Source organism: Cladophialophora yegresii (genome assembly GCF_000585515.1).
Source record: "Cladophialophora yegresii CBS 114405 chromosome Unknown aczIN-supercont1.4, whole genome shotgun sequence".
In the NCBI taxonomy this organism is placed as follows: domain Eukaryota; kingdom Fungi; phylum Ascomycota; class Eurotiomycetes; order Chaetothyriales; family Herpotrichiellaceae; genus Cladophialophora; species Cladophialophora yegresii.
In genome coordinates, this window is record NW_006913048.1 from 1,891,932 (window position 1) to 1,912,586 (window position 20,655).

At 54.2% G+C, this 20,655-nt stretch overlaps 6 protein-coding genes across 6 annotated transcripts; 2 read left to right on the plus strand and 4 right to left on the minus strand.

Annotated features, from left to right (window-relative positions):
- Window positions 1-1,148: 1,148 nt before the first annotated feature.
- A1O7_06011 (uncharacterized protein) lies at window positions 1,149-2,260 on the plus strand (the record flags this gene model as incomplete). The annotated part of the gene is made up of 2 exons (XM_007760017.1): window positions 1,149-1,541; window positions 1,610-2,260. 2 exons carry the CDS (start codon window positions 1,149-1,151, stop codon window positions 2,258-2,260), a joined length of 1,044 nt encoding a protein of 347 aa, XP_007758207.1.
- Window positions 2,261-4,148: 1,888 nt separating this feature from the next.
- Window positions 4,149-6,449, plus strand: A1O7_06012 (uncharacterized protein; the record flags this gene model as incomplete). Its single annotated transcript, XM_007760018.1, has 1 exon — window positions 4,149-6,449. The coding sequence occupies one exon, from the start codon at window positions 4,149-4,151 to the stop codon at window positions 6,447-6,449; it is 2,301 nt and encodes a 766-aa protein (XP_007758208.1).
- A 2,297-nt stretch (window positions 6,450-8,746) lies between these two features.
- Window positions 8,747-10,417, minus strand: A1O7_06013 (uncharacterized protein; the record flags this gene model as incomplete). Its single annotated transcript, XM_007760019.1, has 1 exon — window positions 8,747-10,417. One exon carries the CDS (start codon window positions 10,415-10,417, stop codon window positions 8,747-8,749), a length of 1,671 nt encoding a protein of 556 aa, XP_007758209.1.
- Window positions 10,418-11,402: 985 nt separating this feature from the next.
- On the minus strand, window positions 11,403-12,968 carry A1O7_06014 (homogentisate 1,2-dioxygenase; the record flags this gene model as incomplete). The annotated part of the gene is made up of 3 exons (XM_007760020.1): window positions 11,403-11,540; window positions 11,599-12,844; window positions 12,901-12,968. The coding sequence occupies 3 exons, from the start codon at window positions 12,966-12,968 to the stop codon at window positions 11,403-11,405; spliced, it is 1,452 nt and encodes a 483-aa protein (XP_007758210.1).
- Window positions 12,969-16,481: 3,513 nt separating this feature from the next.
- Window positions 16,482-18,114, minus strand: A1O7_06015 (phenylacetate 2-hydroxylase; the record flags this gene model as incomplete). Its single annotated transcript, XM_007760021.1, has 2 exons — window positions 16,482-17,428; window positions 17,487-18,114. 2 exons carry the CDS (start codon window positions 18,112-18,114, stop codon window positions 16,482-16,484), a joined length of 1,575 nt encoding a protein of 524 aa, XP_007758211.1.
- An 809-nt stretch (window positions 18,115-18,923) lies between these two features.
- On the minus strand, window positions 18,924-20,272 carry A1O7_06016 (fumarylacetoacetase; the record flags this gene model as incomplete). The annotated part of the gene is made up of 2 exons (XM_007760022.1): window positions 18,924-19,267; window positions 19,327-20,272. The coding sequence occupies 2 exons, from the start codon at window positions 20,270-20,272 to the stop codon at window positions 18,924-18,926; spliced, it is 1,290 nt and encodes a 429-aa protein (XP_007758212.1).
- Window positions 20,273-20,655: the final 383 nt, after the last annotated feature.

Here is a 20,655-nt window from a genome sequence, read left to right on the forward strand (position 1 = left end):
CCATCCTGCCATCCTCCCATCCTGCCATCCTCCCATCCTGCCATCCTCCCATCCTGCCATCCTCCCATCCTGCCATCCTCCCATCCTGCCATCCTCCCATCCTGCCATTGCATTGCGAGTCAATGGCGCAGGGACAGTTCAGTCTGGATAGAAGTAGGAGCTATCCTTATGACGACGGCCGTATCCTTATCTCCTCATAGTCCCAATTAGTTGCATTCCAATGGCGGATATCAATCATAATGTCTCATTCTCCGCTGGCCTGCTTGGTGCTTCTGAGCCCACTCAACATGTGTCACCTAGCCCGGCTTCACTATTGTGTGACCAGCTGCATGCTCCAATCTCGATTTTGTATCATCGACCCGGTGGCTCCAAAGTAATTCGCCAAAAAAAGGGTGTGCTTTTGAGGGCACCTGCACATGGTAGAGAGGTCCAACCTGTTTCAGCACACAAGACACTAATCATCCCGTTGGTGTTCCAGATCTAACCGCCCTGAACTAGACCAGGAATATCACCAGTACTGTCCGTTGTGGGATGAGGCGCTCCTGACAGTCCTCCAATGCCACTAAGCGATCGAATTCCGCGCCCTTACCACAGGTATGTTTTCGTTTATGTACATTCCTCTACCCCTTGTCCTCTTGTCGGCTGAGTTCGAGGGCTTGGAGCTCAATGCACAGTAATCACGTCTTTCGTCTTGAGCAAATGTCATAACCTCGGTCGTTATGTTTCATGTGAGCTATGCCGGCAGCGAGGAAGTACTACTCTGCATACGCAGTATTGGCTCACCCACTGCATGAGGCTGGATACTTCGTCGACGCTCGTTCCAATCTCATACCTGGGCGTGCCTTGCAGTGGGCATCCTGACACTAACCTGACGTCAATCGTTGCTCGGCCGGATATGATTTTCCGGGCCGGGACCCGAGGCTTGACCAAGTGACGACAGCCACCTTAAATGTTCGCGAAACTCCAGACCTGGAGCATTTAGAGAAAGCGAGAAAGGTGCCTAATATCTGTTGAGCAGTATCACCGCTAAAGCAGTCACACAAGGCTGAACAGCAAAACGAGAAAGGCATCATAGCAATCTACTCACTTCATCTTCATTTCAGACTTGGCTGGATCTTGGTCTCACCTTAATTAATTAACCCGCGAACATGGCAGACTTCCACGGCGCGGAGATCCCGATCTGTTATGCTTCATGCTCGATAGGGCACGACAGCGAAAAGCACACCATCCCGGAGAAAATCAAGATTCTGGCAGGTGCTGGCTTCGACGCCATCGAGCTTTCCATGCCAGATATTCTCGCCTATGGGCAACAGATTTCTGGAAGCAAGTCACAACCTGATCCCAAGGACTACGCAACGCTCCGATCTGTGGCCTCCGAGATTGGACAGCTGTGTGAGAAGGCCGGCTTGAAGATCCTGATGTTGCAGCCTTTCGCGAATTTTGAGGGCTGGCCGAAGGATAGTGAGGAACGGAAGGACGCCTGGGAGCGGGCCAAGGGCTGGATGAGTATCATGGAGGCGGTAGGAACGGACATGCTCCAGGTCAGTGGCTCTGCTTGTCAATGCATTTGAGAGACACGGGCCTGCGATACTGACTGACCGACAAATAGATCGGCTCGTCGGATGCAGATGGCATTTCTGGAAACTTCGACGAGCTGGCATCTGATCTGGCTGAGCTAGCAGATGTGTTCGCCGAGAAGGGCTTCCGGATTGCATATGAGAATTGGTGCTGGGCAACTCATGCTCCGACGTGGAAAGACGTCTGGGAGATCGTCAAGAAGGCCAACAAGCCGAACCTGGGATTGTGCCTGGATACTTTTCAGAGCGCAGGAGGAGAATGGGGTAGTCCAGTCACCAAATCCGGAAGGATCGAAGACACAAGCGCGGAGGAACTGGAGAAGAGGTGGAAAGCCAGCTGCGAAGAGCTCGCACGAACCGTCCCTCCAGAGAAGATTTTCCTTCTACAAATCTCAGATGCCTACAAAGTGGACCCGCCCTTGCAGGACAAGGCCGACGAAAGTGGCTTGAGGCCCCGGGGCCAATGGAGCCACGATTACCGACCACTACCATATGATGGGGGCTATTTGCCGGTCGAGGATTTCACCAAGGCTGTCTTTAAAACTGGATTCAGGAGCTGGGTGTCTGTAGAGATATTCGACAGCAAAGGGCCGGAAAAGTACGGAGACGACATGGGCGAGTTTGCAAAGAAAGCTTTCCAGTCGGTCAACAAGCTATTGGGAGAGGCTGGAGGTGCTGTCTGAATGCTGAAAATCCGTGGGTGCCTAATTGTGGCTCGAGTCTGGAATCATTTTGATGAGCACGCCTACACAGCAGGTCGATGCAGCAATGTCATCCAATCAACGTCAGTAGCGTAGTCGGACGGCAAGCATCATATCCATGAGGCCAAGTGCATCCTCTGGTCCGACAGGCCCGGTCGTCCTCGACGTAACCGAGGCAGGACCAACTTGAAGATGTCTCCTGCTTCAATGCCCCCAGCCGTGGGCAGTACTACGTACGATCTGGTTTGCTTTGTTGCATGGCACTAAGGCTCGCCTCTGCGGGCCGTTTTCGCTGCGTGTCAGACAGCAAGGAAGTTGGAAAGGCGCATGAAGCCGTAAATGTCGCCGCAGGTTATTCAATTTCAGGTCGGTCTGGTGAAAAGTTGGCCGGACAGGCAGGTTGTGTTTCAGAAGTCGACGTGATAGCGGCAGAAGGGTCGAGGGTGTTCTCATGGGACCAACCGAGTAGGCAAATTGACTCATGTATCGAGGGCGGAGTTTGGGGTGAAATGCCACAATAAGTTGTACATGCATTAATGCTAGTGTGTGTTTTCATCATGACTTCCCGTATTTACATCTTCATCAGCGCAGCCCGAATTCTGATATTTAGTATAGCACAGAAGGTCAGCTAGGGGCATTTGGAGGCATTGATCCACGCAGTGAACTTGCTCAACGTCCTGCAATGCTTGGTCTCAGCCAGAAAGAAACATGATAATCGGCAAGCAACGACGTCGTTTGTGTCACGCAGGTATGTTTGAGCTTCTGCAGTAGAGAAGCTGCAGAAGCTTGTCAGCTCGTGGAACTGTGGAAGGACTGCGCTGATGTCGAATTGAACGCGTCCATGCAAGGTCCGTAACACGAGCTGAAGCTTCGATCGCCGCTTTGGGATGCCAAGACAACTGGATAAGACACGGAATAAGGTCCGAAGAAGGGAGATTGGCTGGCGGGATCGGCGAACGTCTTGGCATTTTAATTTCTTGTGACACTTTCAAAATCCCGACTCTCCGACTTCACAATCTTCCTTCACGTCGAGTTTCCATACCAACCCACGACATGACATTTCTGGCCAGTCTCTCGTTGGCATGGTAGCATGCTGTTTCAGTCCGTCATCGCGTCATGCAGCTGATAGTCACTTCCAGACCCTCTCTGCCGGACGCCTCTTACTGCGACCTCTATACTTATCCAGGTAACAGACAAACCTTGCCCCAGTCTTGCCTGATTCTCGTCGTTTTCCAGTAAGGCGTCTGTGGTACTGTTTGTAGATTTCCTCATCGGGCAGTCTACGATCTGCATTGACTTCTCTTGTTTACGCTGACCACGCTATCTTGGTGCCGTTCGTCAATCTCGAGCTGGGGCCGGAGATTATCTCTTCGCGGCTGCACGATGAACATCTTCGGCAACCGGAATGAGCGCCGGATACTGATATCAGGATGCGCCAGATCTGCCTCGGCCTCACATCCGAATGGCTTGTCGGGATTCGATCCGAGAAGGCTTTATTATGTGGCCTCCATCATGGCTTCCGAATGGGCCTTGCTTTGTCTATGCACTAGGAACTCTTTGAAGATTTTCATCTTTTCTGCTGTGGCACCCCACCAATCGTTGACATGACACAGGATTGGGTACCCCGCGGATTCAATTTCCAGGAGACGCTGCATGGACCCCGAACTCATCTCAAAGGTAAGTCGGCGCCGATACAAGCTCGAATGGGGGGTACAGAACGAACGCTAGCACGGGTCAAAGGTCCGCCTCGACATCTGGTCGTGTACAGCATCTTATAGAACACTACCCCTCCCTTCAATCCCTCTTCCTCTCCCCAGATACTCTCTCACTTTGACTTTGGCGTATATAACGCCGTCCACTCCTTATCATCATGTCCTCCGAAGGTCTGGGCGGATTGACGTTGATCATCCCACCATCAAGTGATCGGAGCAATATGGAAAAGACACCTATCGCCATAGAAAAGAGCATCCAAGATGCAGAGAAGCCTTCGGGGCCGCCGGTCGGTCCCGCTGGCCCTCCAGGCGGCTGGCTATGCACACGGATGTCAAGATACCAAGAGATTCTCTTCAACATCATGGTGGCCGTCCTTCAACTCATCCCTCAATCAACCTTGACAACAGTCTTCCCAGTCAGCAAAGACATTGCGAGGTCCTTCTCAATGTCGAATCCTTCAGTACTACCATGGCTTGTTGCCGCCTACGCGTTAACCTTTGGAACCTTCATTCTGATTGGAGGCCGACTTGGCGATATCTTCGGCCACAAGACAATGGTGGTGATCGGCTTCTCCTGGCTCGGTTTGTGGAGCGTGGTTGCTGGGCTGAGCCACTATGTCGGATACCAGCTCTTCTTTGTGGCCAGAGGCTTTCAAGGTCTTGGTGCAAGCCTCATGGTACCCAACGGCTTAGCGCTACTGGGTCGGACGTATCCGCCAGGGTCGAAGCGGAAGATCTTCTCATTCACGCTTTTCGGCCTTTGCGCACCAGTCGGGGCTTACCTCGGGATGCTCTTTGGTGCATTGTTCACCAAATACGCAACCTGGTGGTGGAGTTTCTACACCCTGGCCGTCGTTTGCTCCTTCCTCGCCATTGCCGCAACGATCATCCTCATCTCACCACCTCCAACGCCAAAGCAGATGCTACCTGTCAAAGACAAGCTTCGGGATATGGATTGGCTTGGCGCTGTCACGGGCGTGGGCGGTCTCATATGCGTCCAAGTCTCTCTCGTCTCTGCTCCTGCATCGGGTTGGAGTACACAGTATATCTTCATGCTGCTTATTATCGGGGTGCTGCTCATCGCGTTTTTTGTTATTACGGAGATCAAAATCGCTGAGCAGCCATTGGTGCCCTTCAAGATGCTTAAGGCCGATGTTGGCTTCGTCCTCGGTGCTGTGGCCTGTGGCTGGGCCACTTTCGGCATCTGGACGTGGTTCTTGTGGAAGTTCCTTCTTGGCATCAAACAGGATACTCCTCTGGAAGCGGCCGTGCAGGTCTTACCCATTGTTCCTGTTGCCTTTATCGCCTCGGTCTTGACGGCTTGGATGATGCGGAAATGTCGGCCATCCTGGACCCTGTTCTGGGCACTAGTGGCTTTTGCATTCGGCCCACTGCTGCTCGCCGTCGATTCCAACGTCGACAAGACGGTATACTGGAGCTGGACTTTTGCCAGTCTGGTTGTGATGCCGTTCGGTATGGACATGTCATTCCCGGCCGCCACCTTGATTATGTCCAACTATTTTCCGCCACAACAACAGGGCGTTGCTGGCAGCCTGATCAGCACAGTGGTGAACTACTCAATCTCTCTTGGTCTCGGTCTTGCCTCGACGGTGGAAGTCCATGTGAACAATAATGGCCTTGATCCTATGGCCGGGATTCGCGGTGCTTGGTTCATGGGGGTTGGCCTCGGCGGTCTGGGTGTCCTCATTTGCATCGCCTTTATCATCCGATCTATCTTTCATCCGACGCCCAATGGACCATCAGCGCCTCCAGCCTCAGGAACAACCCTGCAAACGGCCTCACCGGACCCAGAAATATCGCGACGTACAACCATATGGAGCCTCGCCACGACAATGACCCCCGAGACTCCTGGAGTACAAACACCGAAGGCAAAAGACCTTGAACAGTTCAAATCGTTGAACGTTGACATCACATCCATTCCAACATCGCCATCGACGTCGACACCAACACCAGCACCCACATCGCCGACGTCGCCGGCTGCACAACCTTTCAGTGCTTTACCCATCGCCTCCACCACAACGCAAACATCACCAAAGGCCACCCAGACGGAAGAACCACGCCCGAAAAGGAATGGTAGATCACCCCCTCCTAGACGCCCGCGCAAAGATAGCCTCGAGTGCTTGCGATCTCAATCTCACGACCGGTCAGATTCACAAACACACCTACACGCGCTATCTGCGCAATGTCCAATGTCTCCGCCTCCACCGGTACCGATACCCATCCCACTTCCAACCGAGATGGACGCCGTATACCGTAGCCGCGGCAGTTTCGAAAGCGAAGATGGTGACCAAGAACGTGAGCGTTGGACACCTCCTCGAGAATTGCCTGTCAGTGGCAGAGGCAGTAGTGACCTCACGGAAGATCAAGCCCACGAGCACTGGTACGGTCAGGACTCCAGGCCGGTGACGCCCCGAGAAATGGTGGGAGACAAGTGTTAGGTTTTCTATAGGTTTCCGTTCTTTCTTTTTTTTTCCCAACTTCTATGATGACGATAGCTATCTTGGACATGCCAGGGGTCGGGATTACGAATTCCGGGACCAGGACGGATGAAGGCGTTTGGGAAGGATTTCATATGTACGGAGTAAATGGGCGCGCACATCCGCGCTAGATTCGCTCAGGACCTGGCGAACGAAATACTGGGCGTTTAGGAAGGATTTCCATATGTACGGAGTTTATGGGCGTGCACGGTGCACTTTCGCGCGTGATGCGCATGGATACCTGGCGTACGATCTGAGATATCCGGCCATCAAGTTGGCTTCCACATTACTTGGCAGATTGCTCTCCCGCTCTAGGCTCCGGTTTTGACATCCTTCCCTTCCAAAGAAGGGGGCCTTTGTGAAAGCTCGGCGCTTGACATGTGCCTTGCGAGACATATAAGCGCCTTCATAGATCGATGCCGTGAGTGTACTACATTCCAACTCAATACCCGTGCTAAGTAATGGGATTGAAAACTGCTTTTCATGGACACAAGGTTCGCCATTCAGCCATTCAGCCTGCCAGACAGATAGAAGGACATGGTACGTTCAGTACACCCACCTACCATCTCAGAGTATGTACCCGCCAATCTGATCCCATGGCATGGCATGGCGTGGCATGGCACCGGGCGAACCGGTCCGCCTTCTGATCTTACTGCGCGCCTCGCCTTCAATGCGCGTCGACGCCCCCCTCTGCTAGGTATGTACATTTTACCTTTCCCCAACCCATCAAGTTCCTTCCATTAAGCCTTTTACTCTTCTCATCTCATCCCACGCCGCTTCTCCCCACCTTCCCCTGCTCGGCCTGCCCCTGTCCCTGCCGCTACCCCGCCGCACGCCTTTCCGCGCCTCGCCCTCTCCCTCTCATCATCCCTCGACATCTTCTCCCCTACATATGCCTCCTTGGTATCCCTCGCCTGCTCAACTACCTGATCCTGCGCCCTGAGCGCGTCCTTCATCCGCTGGACTCTGCTCAGCTGCTCGCCCAAATGCCTATCGAGGCGGTCGTACCGGGTGATTGCGATAGCGAGTTGTTCCTTGGTTTCCGAGATGCGGTGCCGCAGCTCCTGCTCGGTCAGGCTGGCGAGGTAGGTTTTCGAGGGGAAGCCGATACGCCCTTTTTGGCAATGGGGTGCGCCGTGCTGGTGGTGGCGACGGGTGGGGATATAGAAGAACGGCATGGTTATTGTCGTTGGGATTGATGGGGTTTTCCTTTTGGGCGGCGTCGCCGCGAACGGGCGAGCGAGAGGGCGCTGTGGCTGATATGATTTTGGACGGGTCCGGGGTATTCCTTGGGTTGTTAGGGAGATGGCGAAGGGCGACGGGGCTGGAGATATGTAGTAGAGGAGTACCGGTAGGTATTCTCCTAGTGGTTGAGGATGGAAAGGACCGATGATGGTGAGGCTGGCTCGTTGACATGACGAGGTCGCGAAAGGTATTATACCTATTATACCCCTTCAATGCTGCTGCGTGAGGTACTTGGCGGTATCGTGGTCTTTGTCTTTGTCTGTACTGTATACGCTGATGCCGTGCTTTGTGATGAGACGACTGAACAGCAACAGCCGATTGACTCATTGCTGTCTTGGACAGCCACTTCCTTGAATCCTCCCTGTATCAAGTGTCGTTGTCAACTGACCGGTTCGGATACATGACGAGACATCCACAAGGATGTGCGTGTGAGGGATGTCTTGGACATGAAAGAATATGTCATAGGTCATAAAGGGGATAGAACTAGGCGGAGGATGACAGTGGTTCTCTCTCGGCAAGAGCAGCGAAGTCCCTAGGGGCAAACAACACCATGCTTTGAGGTTGCAGACATTCGAGTTGAACTTGTCAGAATCGTGGCTTAGTTGACCTTGAAATTCCTTGTTTCTTTGTAATGGAGTGTTGCAAGATGTAGGTTATCTTGAGGTGTACCTCTTGCAAGATCCGTGGTCTCCTCCGACTCGGGCAAATCGTGATATACTTGAATGAGATATGCAAAGGTAGAGAGAGGTCTCCTGAGGCCAGACGAGAGGGAGGGTCTCGTGAGATCGCGGTCTGTCAAGCAAGACATACCGATCAAGGCCGAGGGATTTGGGCGGTGCAGCTGAGAGCGCCGCTGATCGGTATGGAAACGGATGGTTAGCTTGCGTCTTGCTTCTTGTCTCGAAGCTAGTCAAGTCGGCCGAGCATACGTGGTTGATTCCGTCAAAGGTATGGGCACCACCCAATTCGATGCTGTACACATGTACAGTCATTAGGAACATACAGTAGCAGCCTCAGGAACTCAGCAAGTCCCGAACACTCATCCCCTTGCCTCGATCCTTAACATCACCCTGTCCAGCGGCACCTTCAGAAGCTATTGGCGCTCCCGCTCCCACTCCCGCCTCCGGGCCTCCCTGTCGTCCTCCGCCACGCCACTCGTTAGTCAGCATCATCAGCGCCGCACTGGCCGTTGCTTCCGCGGTTCCTGACCCATTACTCGCAGCTCCAGGACTCCTGCTTCCGGCATCCCTCTCCCATTGGACGGCCGCATTGTATTGTCCCGGCAATTTTAGCCTTGTCATGGCCGGCTGAGGCAGCGGAATGCCCATCATGGCTTTCGGCGACGGGAGTGGCTGCATGCTGGGCGAGGGATTCGAGATCGATCCCGACGGAGGATTGTTGACGGTAGTCCACGACGCCGCCGTCGAAGCTAAGGAGGTGCTAGATCTGGCGACGCTGCTGTTTGTTTGAGTGCGCGACAGATCCGGCGAGAAGTGAATGGAATTGAACGCTGGCGAGAGCAGCGTTGGCGTCGGAGTCGTCGACAGCATACCAACACCCTGATGCGGCTGGCTCCCCAGTGACTGCGATTGGGAGAGGATGTGCGGAGAAGGATACGCCGAGGACCCAGTCAAGGAAGCGATGGACGGCCTGCGAGAATCTCGAAGCGACCACTCTGTTGTGGCCGTTGTGCTGTGTCTGTTGCTCCGTAGCTTGGCTGGAGGAGCTGGGTCGGGCATGTGATCGACGAGCTCGTCCACTTCCGGCTCGTTCTGACGTTCGAGCTGCTCGTCTTCATCTTCCTCATCGTCGTTGTCATCAAAGTCCTCGTCCTCGACTGAGGCGTCGTCTACTTCCATTCGCGACCTAGCAGCCGCAGACGGTCTCATCTCGTTACTGCCCGACCGCGCGTTCTCTGCCTTCAGTTGCGCCACACATCCCTCGAGATATCTCACGTATTCGATCCCAGCCTGCAATATGGCCAGTTTGTGCATTTCCACCCCCTCGCACGCTGGGATCATGTCTTTCAGCACCCCAAATTCTTCGTTCATCTTACTGCGCCGTCGACGCTCGATGATACTGTGGGCGGTCTTGCGGGCGATTTTCCTGCCCGCGGCGCTTGTCGCGGAGGGCTGTTTGCGCTTCGAGATGGTTGATGCGCCCGCCGACGCTGCTGTTGCTGCCCTCCCTGTCGCGGACTCCTTGGTAGAAGGCGCCGAGTGGACCGCTGATGCTGCACTCGATGATCCGGGAGGGAGGTAGTCGGCATCACTGGATGGGGACGAGGTGCTGGTCTGGGGGCCCTTGGGCTTCATTTGTATGATCTTGCGTGCTCGGCTCGGCGGAGGAGGCAGGGCGTACGAGTCTGCGCCATCGGCGCTGGCCCATTTGGCCTCCACGGCGGCTTTGACTGCGCCGGACGCGGTCCTCTTGTGTCGAGGACTGCCAGTGAGGGGCTTGTCCTGGGGTGAGATGGGGGGCGTGGCCTGTGTGGGTGCAGTGCCCGAGTATTTTCTGGCTTGGGACGATTTTGAAGGCCGCGCTTGCGCATGGGCATCGCTTCGCATCGCTGGAGGAGGTAGGGCAAACATCGATTCCATGTCCGCGGCGTGGTGACCCTTGGCTTCCGCAGCAGCCAGGTCTGTAGAGCCGGTTGGAGTGGGTGGAGGTCTCGGTTTGGGCATAGTTGAGATCCGACGACTCTGGGTGGTCGCTGTAGGAGAACCGCTCAATGTTCAGGGCAATAGCTTGAAGATACGCCGAAGGAATCCAAGTGCTTTGGTGGAAAACTATCGAGGGTCGAGCGTGAAGTCGCAAATAGGATCAGACCACAGTACAATGAATTGACAAACAACTATGCTTGACTGAAGACATGATGGAATAGACAGCAGCTGAGGATGAAGCCAAAATTAACTCGAACAGTAGCAGGAAGACATATGGGCGGCAACTTGCGAACTTGCAATCCGCATCCAAATTTCTCAGACGTCGAGACAGTCGGATATGGGCACGTGTGCCTGATGCGAGGAGAAAAAGCACGCGACACTCGTTGAAGGGACGAACCTCGTGGAAGAGCCCTGATAGGTTATTGGAGCATTCCCGTCCGCAAGCAAGCCAGCCTAGTGAGACCCCGTGTGCCGCGGCGGTGACGGTCAGTGGCTGTATTGTGACCGAGAGAAGGGGTGGGAGGGAGCCGCGTATGGGTGTAGAAACAAACACGGTCATCTCGAGGGATTTGCTTCGAGCATGAGCGTCAGGAGTGCGCAGAGAAGAAAGTGACGGGAGACTGACAGGGAAAAGGACGTCCACGTTCTTCAGAGAGCGGCGTGATTGGAGGGCGGGATTCTGGGGCCATGAACACCTCGGGCTCAGCTTTGGCATGGTTTTTGCTGCTCCTTACGGAGTACAGTAGCTCCCCTTCCCCCCACTTCACAGGGTGTGTTGAAGGCATGTGATACGAGGTCCCGGTAACTGGGTCAGTGCCAGCGTGGGATGATGTTCCCCAGGTCTTTACCGGGGAGTCACTCGGCCAAAGCAGGAAAAGCAGGTTTTGTAGGGGTATCTTATTATGATCCTGTCGTGAGAGGCAGCAACCATGAGTACTAGAGGCCGTCAACCACACTGGATATAGCAGTGTATACTGTAGGGACTATCCCCCTCTTACACTTCCCTTCAACGAAGGGCGTGGACGCTGCTTGCGTCTTTCGCATCACCCACCGCATGCTTCTTTTCGCCATTGCTGACGCCGCGCGACGATTCCGGTCGCTTGAAATGCACCTTTAACGGCTCCCACGAATGAGCATTATATGACTGTAGTCGTTGTTAGCATATTGTCAACCACGTCCGAGAGCACCCGACTGCAACTCACCTCCTGAACTTTCTGGCAAGTCTTCAGACCCCACTCTGTAACGCCCACCATCAAGCAACTCTCAAACATAAACGCCATGCTACCCTCGCCGACCTTTGTGGGTGGCAAGTCCATCGTCGACGCCTTTTCAAATGTCTGCATGTCTGGTCCATGCCCGCTCATAGTATTATGTAAACTCGCCCCAGCCGGCTGGAAACCTCCCTTTCCAGCACCCTTGGCATCGTAGTTACCCATGATCAAGCCCATGAACTCGGACATGGTGTTTCGATGATACCACGGAGGGCGGAAGGTGTTCTCTGCCACCAGCCATCGAGGTGGAAATATAACGAAATCTGCAACCGCCGTACCCGCTCCGTGAGGATGCGAGGGCGCAGTGAGAACAGTGAAGATAGAAGGATCAGGATGATCGTAGCAGATGCTGCCGACGGGGCTGAAACGGCCCAGATCATATTTGTAAGGGAAATAGGTGCCGTGCCAGCCGACAACATCAAAGGGGGTGTGCGACTGCTTGGCCGAGAAGAGGTTGCCGCCAAATTTGCCATACACCGTCCACTGCGTGTTCTCGTAGTCCTCGATAAAATCGGCCACTGGTGTTTGGAAGTCGCGCGCGTTGGCTAACCCATTCGAGCCAATGGGACCGAGTTCGGGCAGTTTGAAGTGGCCTTGGTACAGCTCCAAGATGTATCCTCGTGCGGGTTCGTTGTTATGCAATGTAACATGGTAGCGGATCCCCCGCGGAATGACGCAGATTTCGTTCGGCCGCAGCAGTAGCTTGCCAAATTCGGTGCGGATGTCAAGAACGCCATGCTGTGCGACGATCAAGAAGTCGCCGTCTGCACTGTAAAATGCTGTCTTCTCGGGCATGCTAGTGCCACAGGCGTAGATGTAGATGCCCAGCCCCTGCTTCATGGTGGGGTCGCCCGCGCCAGCCACAAGATGGAGAGAGTGAATCCATGACACTTCTTTGTCCAGGTCAAAGGGGTCCCACCGCAGCTGGTTCGGAATCGCGTTGAAATGTGTGCCGAAGCTGGGTGTGGGAGTTGCCAGGCCCTGCGACGAAGAGGCCGAGACTGGTTCGAAGTTCTGGTGGCTTGCAGAGGGCAGAATTCGATAGAGCCATGTTTGTTGGTTCTCGTCACGGGGCGCGGTGAACGCGGTACCTGACAACTTCTCGTTGTACAGGCCGTACGGGCATTTTTGTGGTGAGTTCGCCGCTAACGGCAAAGTACCCTCGATGGCCTCACTCCTAATAATGGACCGTCAGCCGAAACGACCCTTTTATCATCCTTGAATAGTGCATACTCTTTGTATCCCCCGAACCCATTCAGATATTCGTACGTGTCGGTCACAGCGAATTGGGTTACAGGCATCGTCGATGGCTTGCTCGTCGGTGAAGGTATTCACGTTCCGAACTGGGAGTGAAACAAAGTCAGCCAAACTCCAATGCGCGAGATCGGGGTCTAATATTGGGCTGCGGCAGGCCGACTTGGAGACGCTGAGGAGTGCCCGGGTCTACTCACTGGTGAGGGGTGTCTTGTACTTGATGTTGATGTCCTTGTTCTCCCTATGCCTTTCGATGGCGGACTGTAACCGTTTGAGGCCCTGCATGAAGGGCGGTCGTGCGGTGTGATGGCCTGTGAAATATGGCGACCTGGTCAGAGAGGAGAGTGCGGAATGCTGTCGTGAAGAGGCGAGGGACTCATTCCGTGGGGAGGAATATGAATGAAATCAAGCGAGCCTCCAGCCTGAGCGCACCAGGGCAGAAAAGTGGGTTTGCTCCAAAACAATAGTGCGGATGCCGCTAAAACCAAATTCGCGAAAAAGCAAAGTGACAGGGGGGCAGCCACCGAACAGGACAGGGCGGTCTCCGGCAGACCGCGAGCCGTGCGAGGTGCTTTGCCAGCTTGTGTCGTTTCCTGGTTGGCAAAAGCAGCCGGAAGCGCAGCGTCAAACACGAGGATAAAGCCTGAGTGAGGCCAGGGCGGTTTCGCTGCGAAGGTGCGCACGAACGGGCCACGTCCTGTGAGCCCGAGAGTGGGATGTCCACGACGTCCCTGGCTGCCCTCGAGGATTGAATCGGAACTGGCGCGGCTCTGAGTGGATGAGATCAAGCCACCAAAGCCAGCGATACCAATTTCTGACATGGACGCACGGGAGGAGGCGCAACTCGTAGCTTTCGCAATTCAGTTGAGTCCCCACCGAGCGCTAGCACAGAGGGACGATGCCGCAGTGCGGGATGCCTGCTGCGACGCCTATGACGGTGATTTGCAGGACAGGCTCGAGGGCAAGTTTAGCAGCACGTTAGGGGCAGTAGCGCGGCTGTGGGGCGATCGGCAGGGCGAATCGAGGACGCCCGAGCTGAGTTTCTCGGGCGCCCATTATTCACCCCAAGTGTGCACTGGACTTCTCCAAATTTCTGGTGTCAACGGTGCCGATTTCCCGCCAGAAACTGCATCCCACCACACCTGCAGGAGATATCCACCGTTGATGGTGTTTATGCACCCGATAATGATGCAAGGTTGTCCCAGACGCCTTGATCAGATGCACCCCTCACAAGATGCATTGCAAGCGAAGGGTGTAGGCGCGGGAGTGAGGGTGAGACTTGAGTAGCATCAGTACAAGGTACACAGCCGTGGGTGAGCAAAGGTCTCCGACGCAGCCGGCCTGAAGTTGGTGCTGTTTCTGTGTCAGCTTTGCAGCAATGGGCCAGTTTCAGGACAAGAATAACTACCACGGTAGGGTTTCAGAGACTGGCGCCTGCCTGCACCTGTCGATCCGGGCAATTGTTGAGGATCAGCGGTTCGGCTGATGGGAGACTGTGCCCCCGGCAAGAGATCGAAATGTTGTGTGCGATCAGCGCTGCTGGTGAGGAATCCTTTTGGGAGGATTGCGTTTGCTCCTCGAGGAATTCCCGATGAATGCCGAGCCTGCAACCCTCCACAACCTCCAACCACACAGCACATGATCCATGCCGGGCGAAAGCTGGGTAAGAGCTACCCCAGCAGACGAATGACAACCGAGCTCCCTTTGTATGACGCCAGCTGCTGTCCCCATTTCGATCGGTTCTCGAACGTTCACTGCATGTCCGGACCACGTTGTCGAGCCGGCTGCTCATGACGATCTCACCACCGCAAACAGCCTGAAATCAAGACTTTGGTCCAGGGCGTGTACTGTGGTACTGTGGTAGTGGGACCTCTGCAACCTCAGACTCTACCACAGTACGGTCGCCGTTGACCGTTGCCAATACCAGCCTCTAACTTTTGAAGCCGTTGAAATGGTGACAGTGGCGAAACCGACACCCAGAGATCGAGCGAGTCGGCTCTATCGGCTTTCGTGCACACTGTTGCCCAGTACCCCCGTACTGTGTACACGGCAGGTAACTCGGTACTGTGTCCTCGTATTCCGTGCGTGTCTCGATCCTCAAGCTCCACGTGTACTGTACGTACCTCGTACTCGTGCTCCAAGATTCCAGTTCGTCTGTGGCAAAGTCCAAGATCGATGCGGAATGACGCCGAGAGACCTTCCCAGCATGCCGCCGCAGGGCCACCGATGGCTATCCCCCAATCAAGGTCTAGATCCCGAATCGACAACGTCCTGAACTCGGACGACTCGGTCTCGAAATGTGACCGCAAGGTGGCAGCCCTGGAGACGGGAGTTGGTGTTTGCGTCATCGCTAACTGCGCATCCATGGACCCGCCCGAGGTACAACCTGGAATACTCTGTACAGGCTCTTATCCAGGCATGCATAAAATATCAAGAACTTGGACACAGTACACCAACACAACAATACTTCAAATCACAAACCACTTATGCTGAATCCTGAGTCTCACGGAAAACAGAACCTGCGGCGATGAAGAACATGAAATGGATACTGGAGTCACTCACTGGGTATCATATCCGTACCTTGCGCCATCTTCTCCCTCCTCCCCTGCTCGACCTGCTCGATGATGCCCTGAATGACTTCGTTTCGTTGCCACCATGACACGGCTGTGCTTGCATTCTCAGCACGTTAGTCTTGCGTCACTACATACACGCAGGACACAGAGATGGATACTTACGCTCGGTGGCGTACCCACGTAGTCGGCGCGACATGGCTGGTATGCGGACACGGACGTGGTTTCAAGGTACGGTGTACCCTGTACCTCGTATGGTTCAGGTAGGTAACCAAGGGCCACATACATAGCACGCGACCTGTATGTTCGCGGCCTGCTTGCTCGGTTCGTACTTCCTTCTCCCGAAAGATACAGAGACGTAGACGTCCGATCTGGAGGCCGTCCCGCCGTTTGTTCAACTTTGTGGCCACGGTTGTCGGCCGCACTGGTGCTGTTTGCAGGCTACATATTGTAGCAGGGCTAGGACATGAGGAACATAAAACAAATAAATACTCTTTTCCTATAGAGCTACTGTAGCGCGAGAAGGTCCTCAGTCAAGAGGACGTTACAGAAATTGAATTGCTCAGAGGACCTGACCATAACGATAAGTTTGATTCTCTCTGCCCTTTTGCGCCATGGGTGGGTGAGCCATATGGTTCTGCTCCCCCCTGCCGCATACTACCAAACAGCCTGGTACAGTGTTCGACCGTTGACAGTGGATGCGCAATCGAGTCACGCAAAACGACCAGTAAGGAGATGGTTAAATTTGGGATCCGCCGCTAAACCGGCACGATGCTCATGCCAAATGATGGGTCATTCAGAAATTCGTTTCTGGCTGGCCGCTGGTCTGTTCAATTATTCCCTATGCACCGCTCCTTTCCCGTGGAGCCTTGTTCAACTCAGATCGCATCACATACCAAGCTTTCCTAAGCCGGAAGGATTTTCAAAATCCATGCCGCACCGCACCGCAAATTACTCCGTCCATGCTCATGCTGCGTTACTCGTACGGCCTCACAGGTCCTTTGTCCGCTCATCACTTGCTTGGATCCACCTCTCCAGCGCCGCCTTGTCCCTAACTCTAAAACCCACCTTGAAGGGCTTGGGTTCCGTCGTCAGCGCGGTCGGGATGCTATTACACTCAATGGCGTCGAGGATAGGCCAGTCCTTGGCGTCCTTGGCGGGGACGAACTCGAAGGCCACGATCATGCGCAGAAAAGCTGTATAGATTTCTCGGTTTGCCAAGTGCGAGCCAACGCACATTCGACTGCCCGCGCCGTATCCGTAGTGGGGAGTGCCGCTGCCTTCTTGGTCGTTGAGGTAGCGCTCCGGCATGAACTTGGTGGGATCCTTGAAGTGCGTCTCGTCGTAGTCGGCGGCCCAGGCGTTCATGTAGAAGACGGTGCCAGCCGGGATGGTCACGTCGTTGTATTTGATGTCCTTGATGCTGGTGCGAGGGAGGCAGATGGGGATGACGGTCCAGAAGCGCAAGATTTCCTTGGTCAAGGCCGTGATGTAGGGCACTTTCTCCTCGGTCAGGCACTTCTCCCAGGCCTCGCCGTCCTCGGGGTAGACCTTCATGATCTCTTCGTAGGCTCTCTGTTGGATGTGCTGGCCCTCGGGCGAGGCGAGGTACCCGAGACCCATGATCATGTTGCCTGGGACGGTGTCAATGCCGGCCGACACCATGGTCAGGCAGATCGATTTGAGTTCCGCCTCGTTGAGCGTCTCTTCGGGATCTTTGATGATGTTTCCAGTGATGCAGGGCCGGTCGGTGCCGTTGGCAATTCGTTCCTTGAGCATGTCCAGAAATGTAGTGAGGTACTTGTCTCGTCGCGCTCGATATTCGGCTGCGGATTTATTCTGACGGGAGATGAATGGTAATCGTAGGAGAGGAATGTAGTCCTGCCAGTTGTTGGATGTGCTCCGGAAGTTGGACACCACGCGTTCCACATGGACCACTAGTCAACTCGTGTTAGGGCTTCAAGCTCGAAACACGGGCCGTGGCGACAGACTAACCTTCTCGGAGCAGTTCCTGATCAATCCCACCATCAATCCGAATACCGTAGTTCAATGTCAAACTCGTATTGAGCGCGAAACGATGGAAATACTTCCTGGGGTCCAAATCGACCGAGCCGCCCATCGAGTCCTTGTACATGTCCTTGATAGCCACACAGCTCTCCTGGTCGATGAAAGGCATGTAGCTCTGTACGGCGGGCCTGTTCAAAGCCGTAGCAGCGACCTTACGCCGTTTCTTGCATGACTCGTCCCACGGTGACGTGCCAATCGTAAATCCCTGGCTGCTGGACACGACACTGTGGAAGGTGTACAGTGTCGGTCTGGAGATCAATGCCGACTGGTTTGTGATCCAGAGGTGTTTGACCGAATCGAATGTGTTGGCAAAAACAATGCGGCGATTGCCCAAGCGAGTTTGGAAGACCGGCCAGCCATACTGCTTTGCCCACCGAGCAGTCACCCGAGCATGATCTTGACCAAGTTGAAGAAGGTTACCAAATAGTGGCACGCCTGGTATTTCTGGTAACCCTTTGATCTTTGGTTGATCAGTCGAGTTTAAATAGCGGATGAAAAAGTAACCCAGGGTAAGGAATAGAAAGGAGAGCGTCGTGGGAGAAAGCGCATCTAGCATTTTCGCGGCGTGATGGGATAGAAAAGATATTTGAACCGCGGAGGGATGCTGGTTTGCACAGACGTTGATCAGTGGAAGACAGTCCCAGCAAGTCTCGTTATATGCTGTGACGTCCGAGTCTCCGGCCTGATCAAAGAGTCGTTGGTGGTGGTTTTCTCGGAGACTTGACTTGAAAGACCGACCCTGGTCAAGATCAAGGCGGCCGCGTGGTCCTTGGTTTACTGTTCGAAGATGAGCTGAGATGCCAGTACGATAGAGCCCCTTGTTAAGGAAGGCATCAATTTCTTCTTATATTCCTCTGGCACGACGCCTTATAGCTTGCTCTCGTCGGCTTGTAAGCAGGACAAAACTCGGGCAACGTCAGTCTTAGGCCGGCGCTTACATTCGGCACAAAAGCACATAACCGCTACACCAACCCAGCGGCGGAGCTGTCATCTGCAAGCAGAGCGGAGATGGAGAGGAGGACTTGCATGTCACGGCGAGATTCCGCGCTCAGGATCTTGATGTTCCTGTGCTTCGATGGGCAGAGAAGGAGGGGGTCTGAGAGAAGCCCCTCACGTGCGCCTCTAACGAAACCGGGGAAAGCCGTTATTAGCCCTGACGCTAGCCTCCTTAGTAGGGACTAATCGAGAACAAAAGCGTTTTCATTGGACAGAGCAGATAATTCCAGACTGTGAAAGGAGCACGGAATTGTTGCGCTCCGGACTTTTTGTGTCAATTCTCCCAAGCTCTACGGAGTAACCACGACAACAATGCCAGTCATTGTTGCACCAGGACGAGTATTTGCAAGAAACACAACAGAGCCCGTCCTAGATCTTCGGGGCGGGCAGAATCTTCCCCGAGCACTCTCCGAAGCCGACCAGACCTGATTCTTCAGAGCCGCAGACTCCGTAGATCGTCACAACGTCTCCGTCTTCCAAGAACTTCCGCTCAACTCCCCCGTTCAGCTTGATGGTTTCCTTACCGCCCTTGCTGCACTCCAGCAGGCTTCCTTCTGTGCCTGTCTCGGTGCCGCTGATGGTGCCAGACCCGAGAAGATCACCTGTGGCCATGGGACAGCCACCGATGGAATGATGAGCGAGCATTTGTGGGAAAGAGAAGAGCAGGTTGCGACCATTAGAGTTCAGGATGGTCGTAGTCGATCCACCAGCAGCTGTGGCAAGCGGTCAGCCCATCTATTAACGCTTGAAACGGAAACAGGGTTGGACTTACGCGTGATGTCGACTTGTAACCGAATGTCATACACGTTGTTCTCTTCCTTCTCTTTCAAATATGGGAGTAACTGCGTCTCGTTGGGGATGCCCTTGCATCTGAAAGGCTCTAATGCATCAGCGAGCACAACCCAGGGACTTATGGTGGATCCGAAGTTCTTGGCTAAGAATGGTCCGAGTGGCACATATTCCCATGCTTGAATATCGCGGGCTGACCAGTCGTTCAGTAAGACGTATCCGAAAATGTGTTCGGCAGCCTCAGAAATCGGAATATGCTTGCCCATTTCGTTTCCTGTGCAAACGAAAGCGCCAAGCTCCAGTTCGATGTCCAGTCGTTTGCAGGCGCTGAACGTCGGCACTTTGGGCGTTGCTGCAGGGTTTTCCAGTATCTGACCGTTGGGTCTAGTGATCGGGGTTCCTGAGACTACCACTGACGAAGCTCGGCCGTGATATCCCACAGGAAGATGCGTATAATTCGGCTGTAGAGCATTGTCTGGTCCTCGGAACAAACAGCCAACGTTGAAGGCATGATTCTTGCCCGCATAGAAGTCCGTGTAGTCGCCAATGTGCATGGGTAAATGTAGCTTCACCTGGTCGCGTGCGAACAGGATCTTTCCTTGAAGGTCCTTGTTATTCTTGAGAACATCAGCATGGGTTGTGTTCTCAGCAAAGACATCCTGGAGGTATTTTCTGACGGAGCGGTGGACGGGTCTTCCCAGCGCAGCGAACTCATTGAGAGTCGGCTTCGAGAACACCGAAACGTCGAATCCTAGAGATGAGAAGGCCCCTGATGCAGCAAACTCCTGGAGGTCCAGAGCATGATCACCAATAGCAACAGCCGGTCGCGGAGTGGGCTTTGATGTTGTCGAGATTATCCCGAAGGGAAGGTTGGCCAAGGAGAAATGGCTCGATTTTGGAACGGGAAACCATGATTTCAAGGATGCCATGTTGCTTCGCTGTCACACTTGCAAGGTGCAAGGTCTATGAGACTGGATTCCCTTGATCAATGGATGGTTTCCCATTAAGACGGCAACGAGGAAGTGGGTGTTGCGCGTGGCCGCCCGGAGGAAATTCCGTTGTCCCTTTCCGACCACAAGCAACGGTTGGTTTCCCACTGCCGATTGGCTCTCCAAGCATCAGCTTGTTGTACATCTGTACATATCTACACTTGAAGAGCAGTCGGGGCGTTCTCTTCCATCACTGTGATCGCTGTCAGCCGCTACCTCATACTCGCACAGTGCGTGCGAGTGTGATTGCCCCTGACTGGCTGGCACAGTGGCAGCGATTCAAGTATGGTATGGACGAAGATGTTGCGGCTAATGGTGCTGAC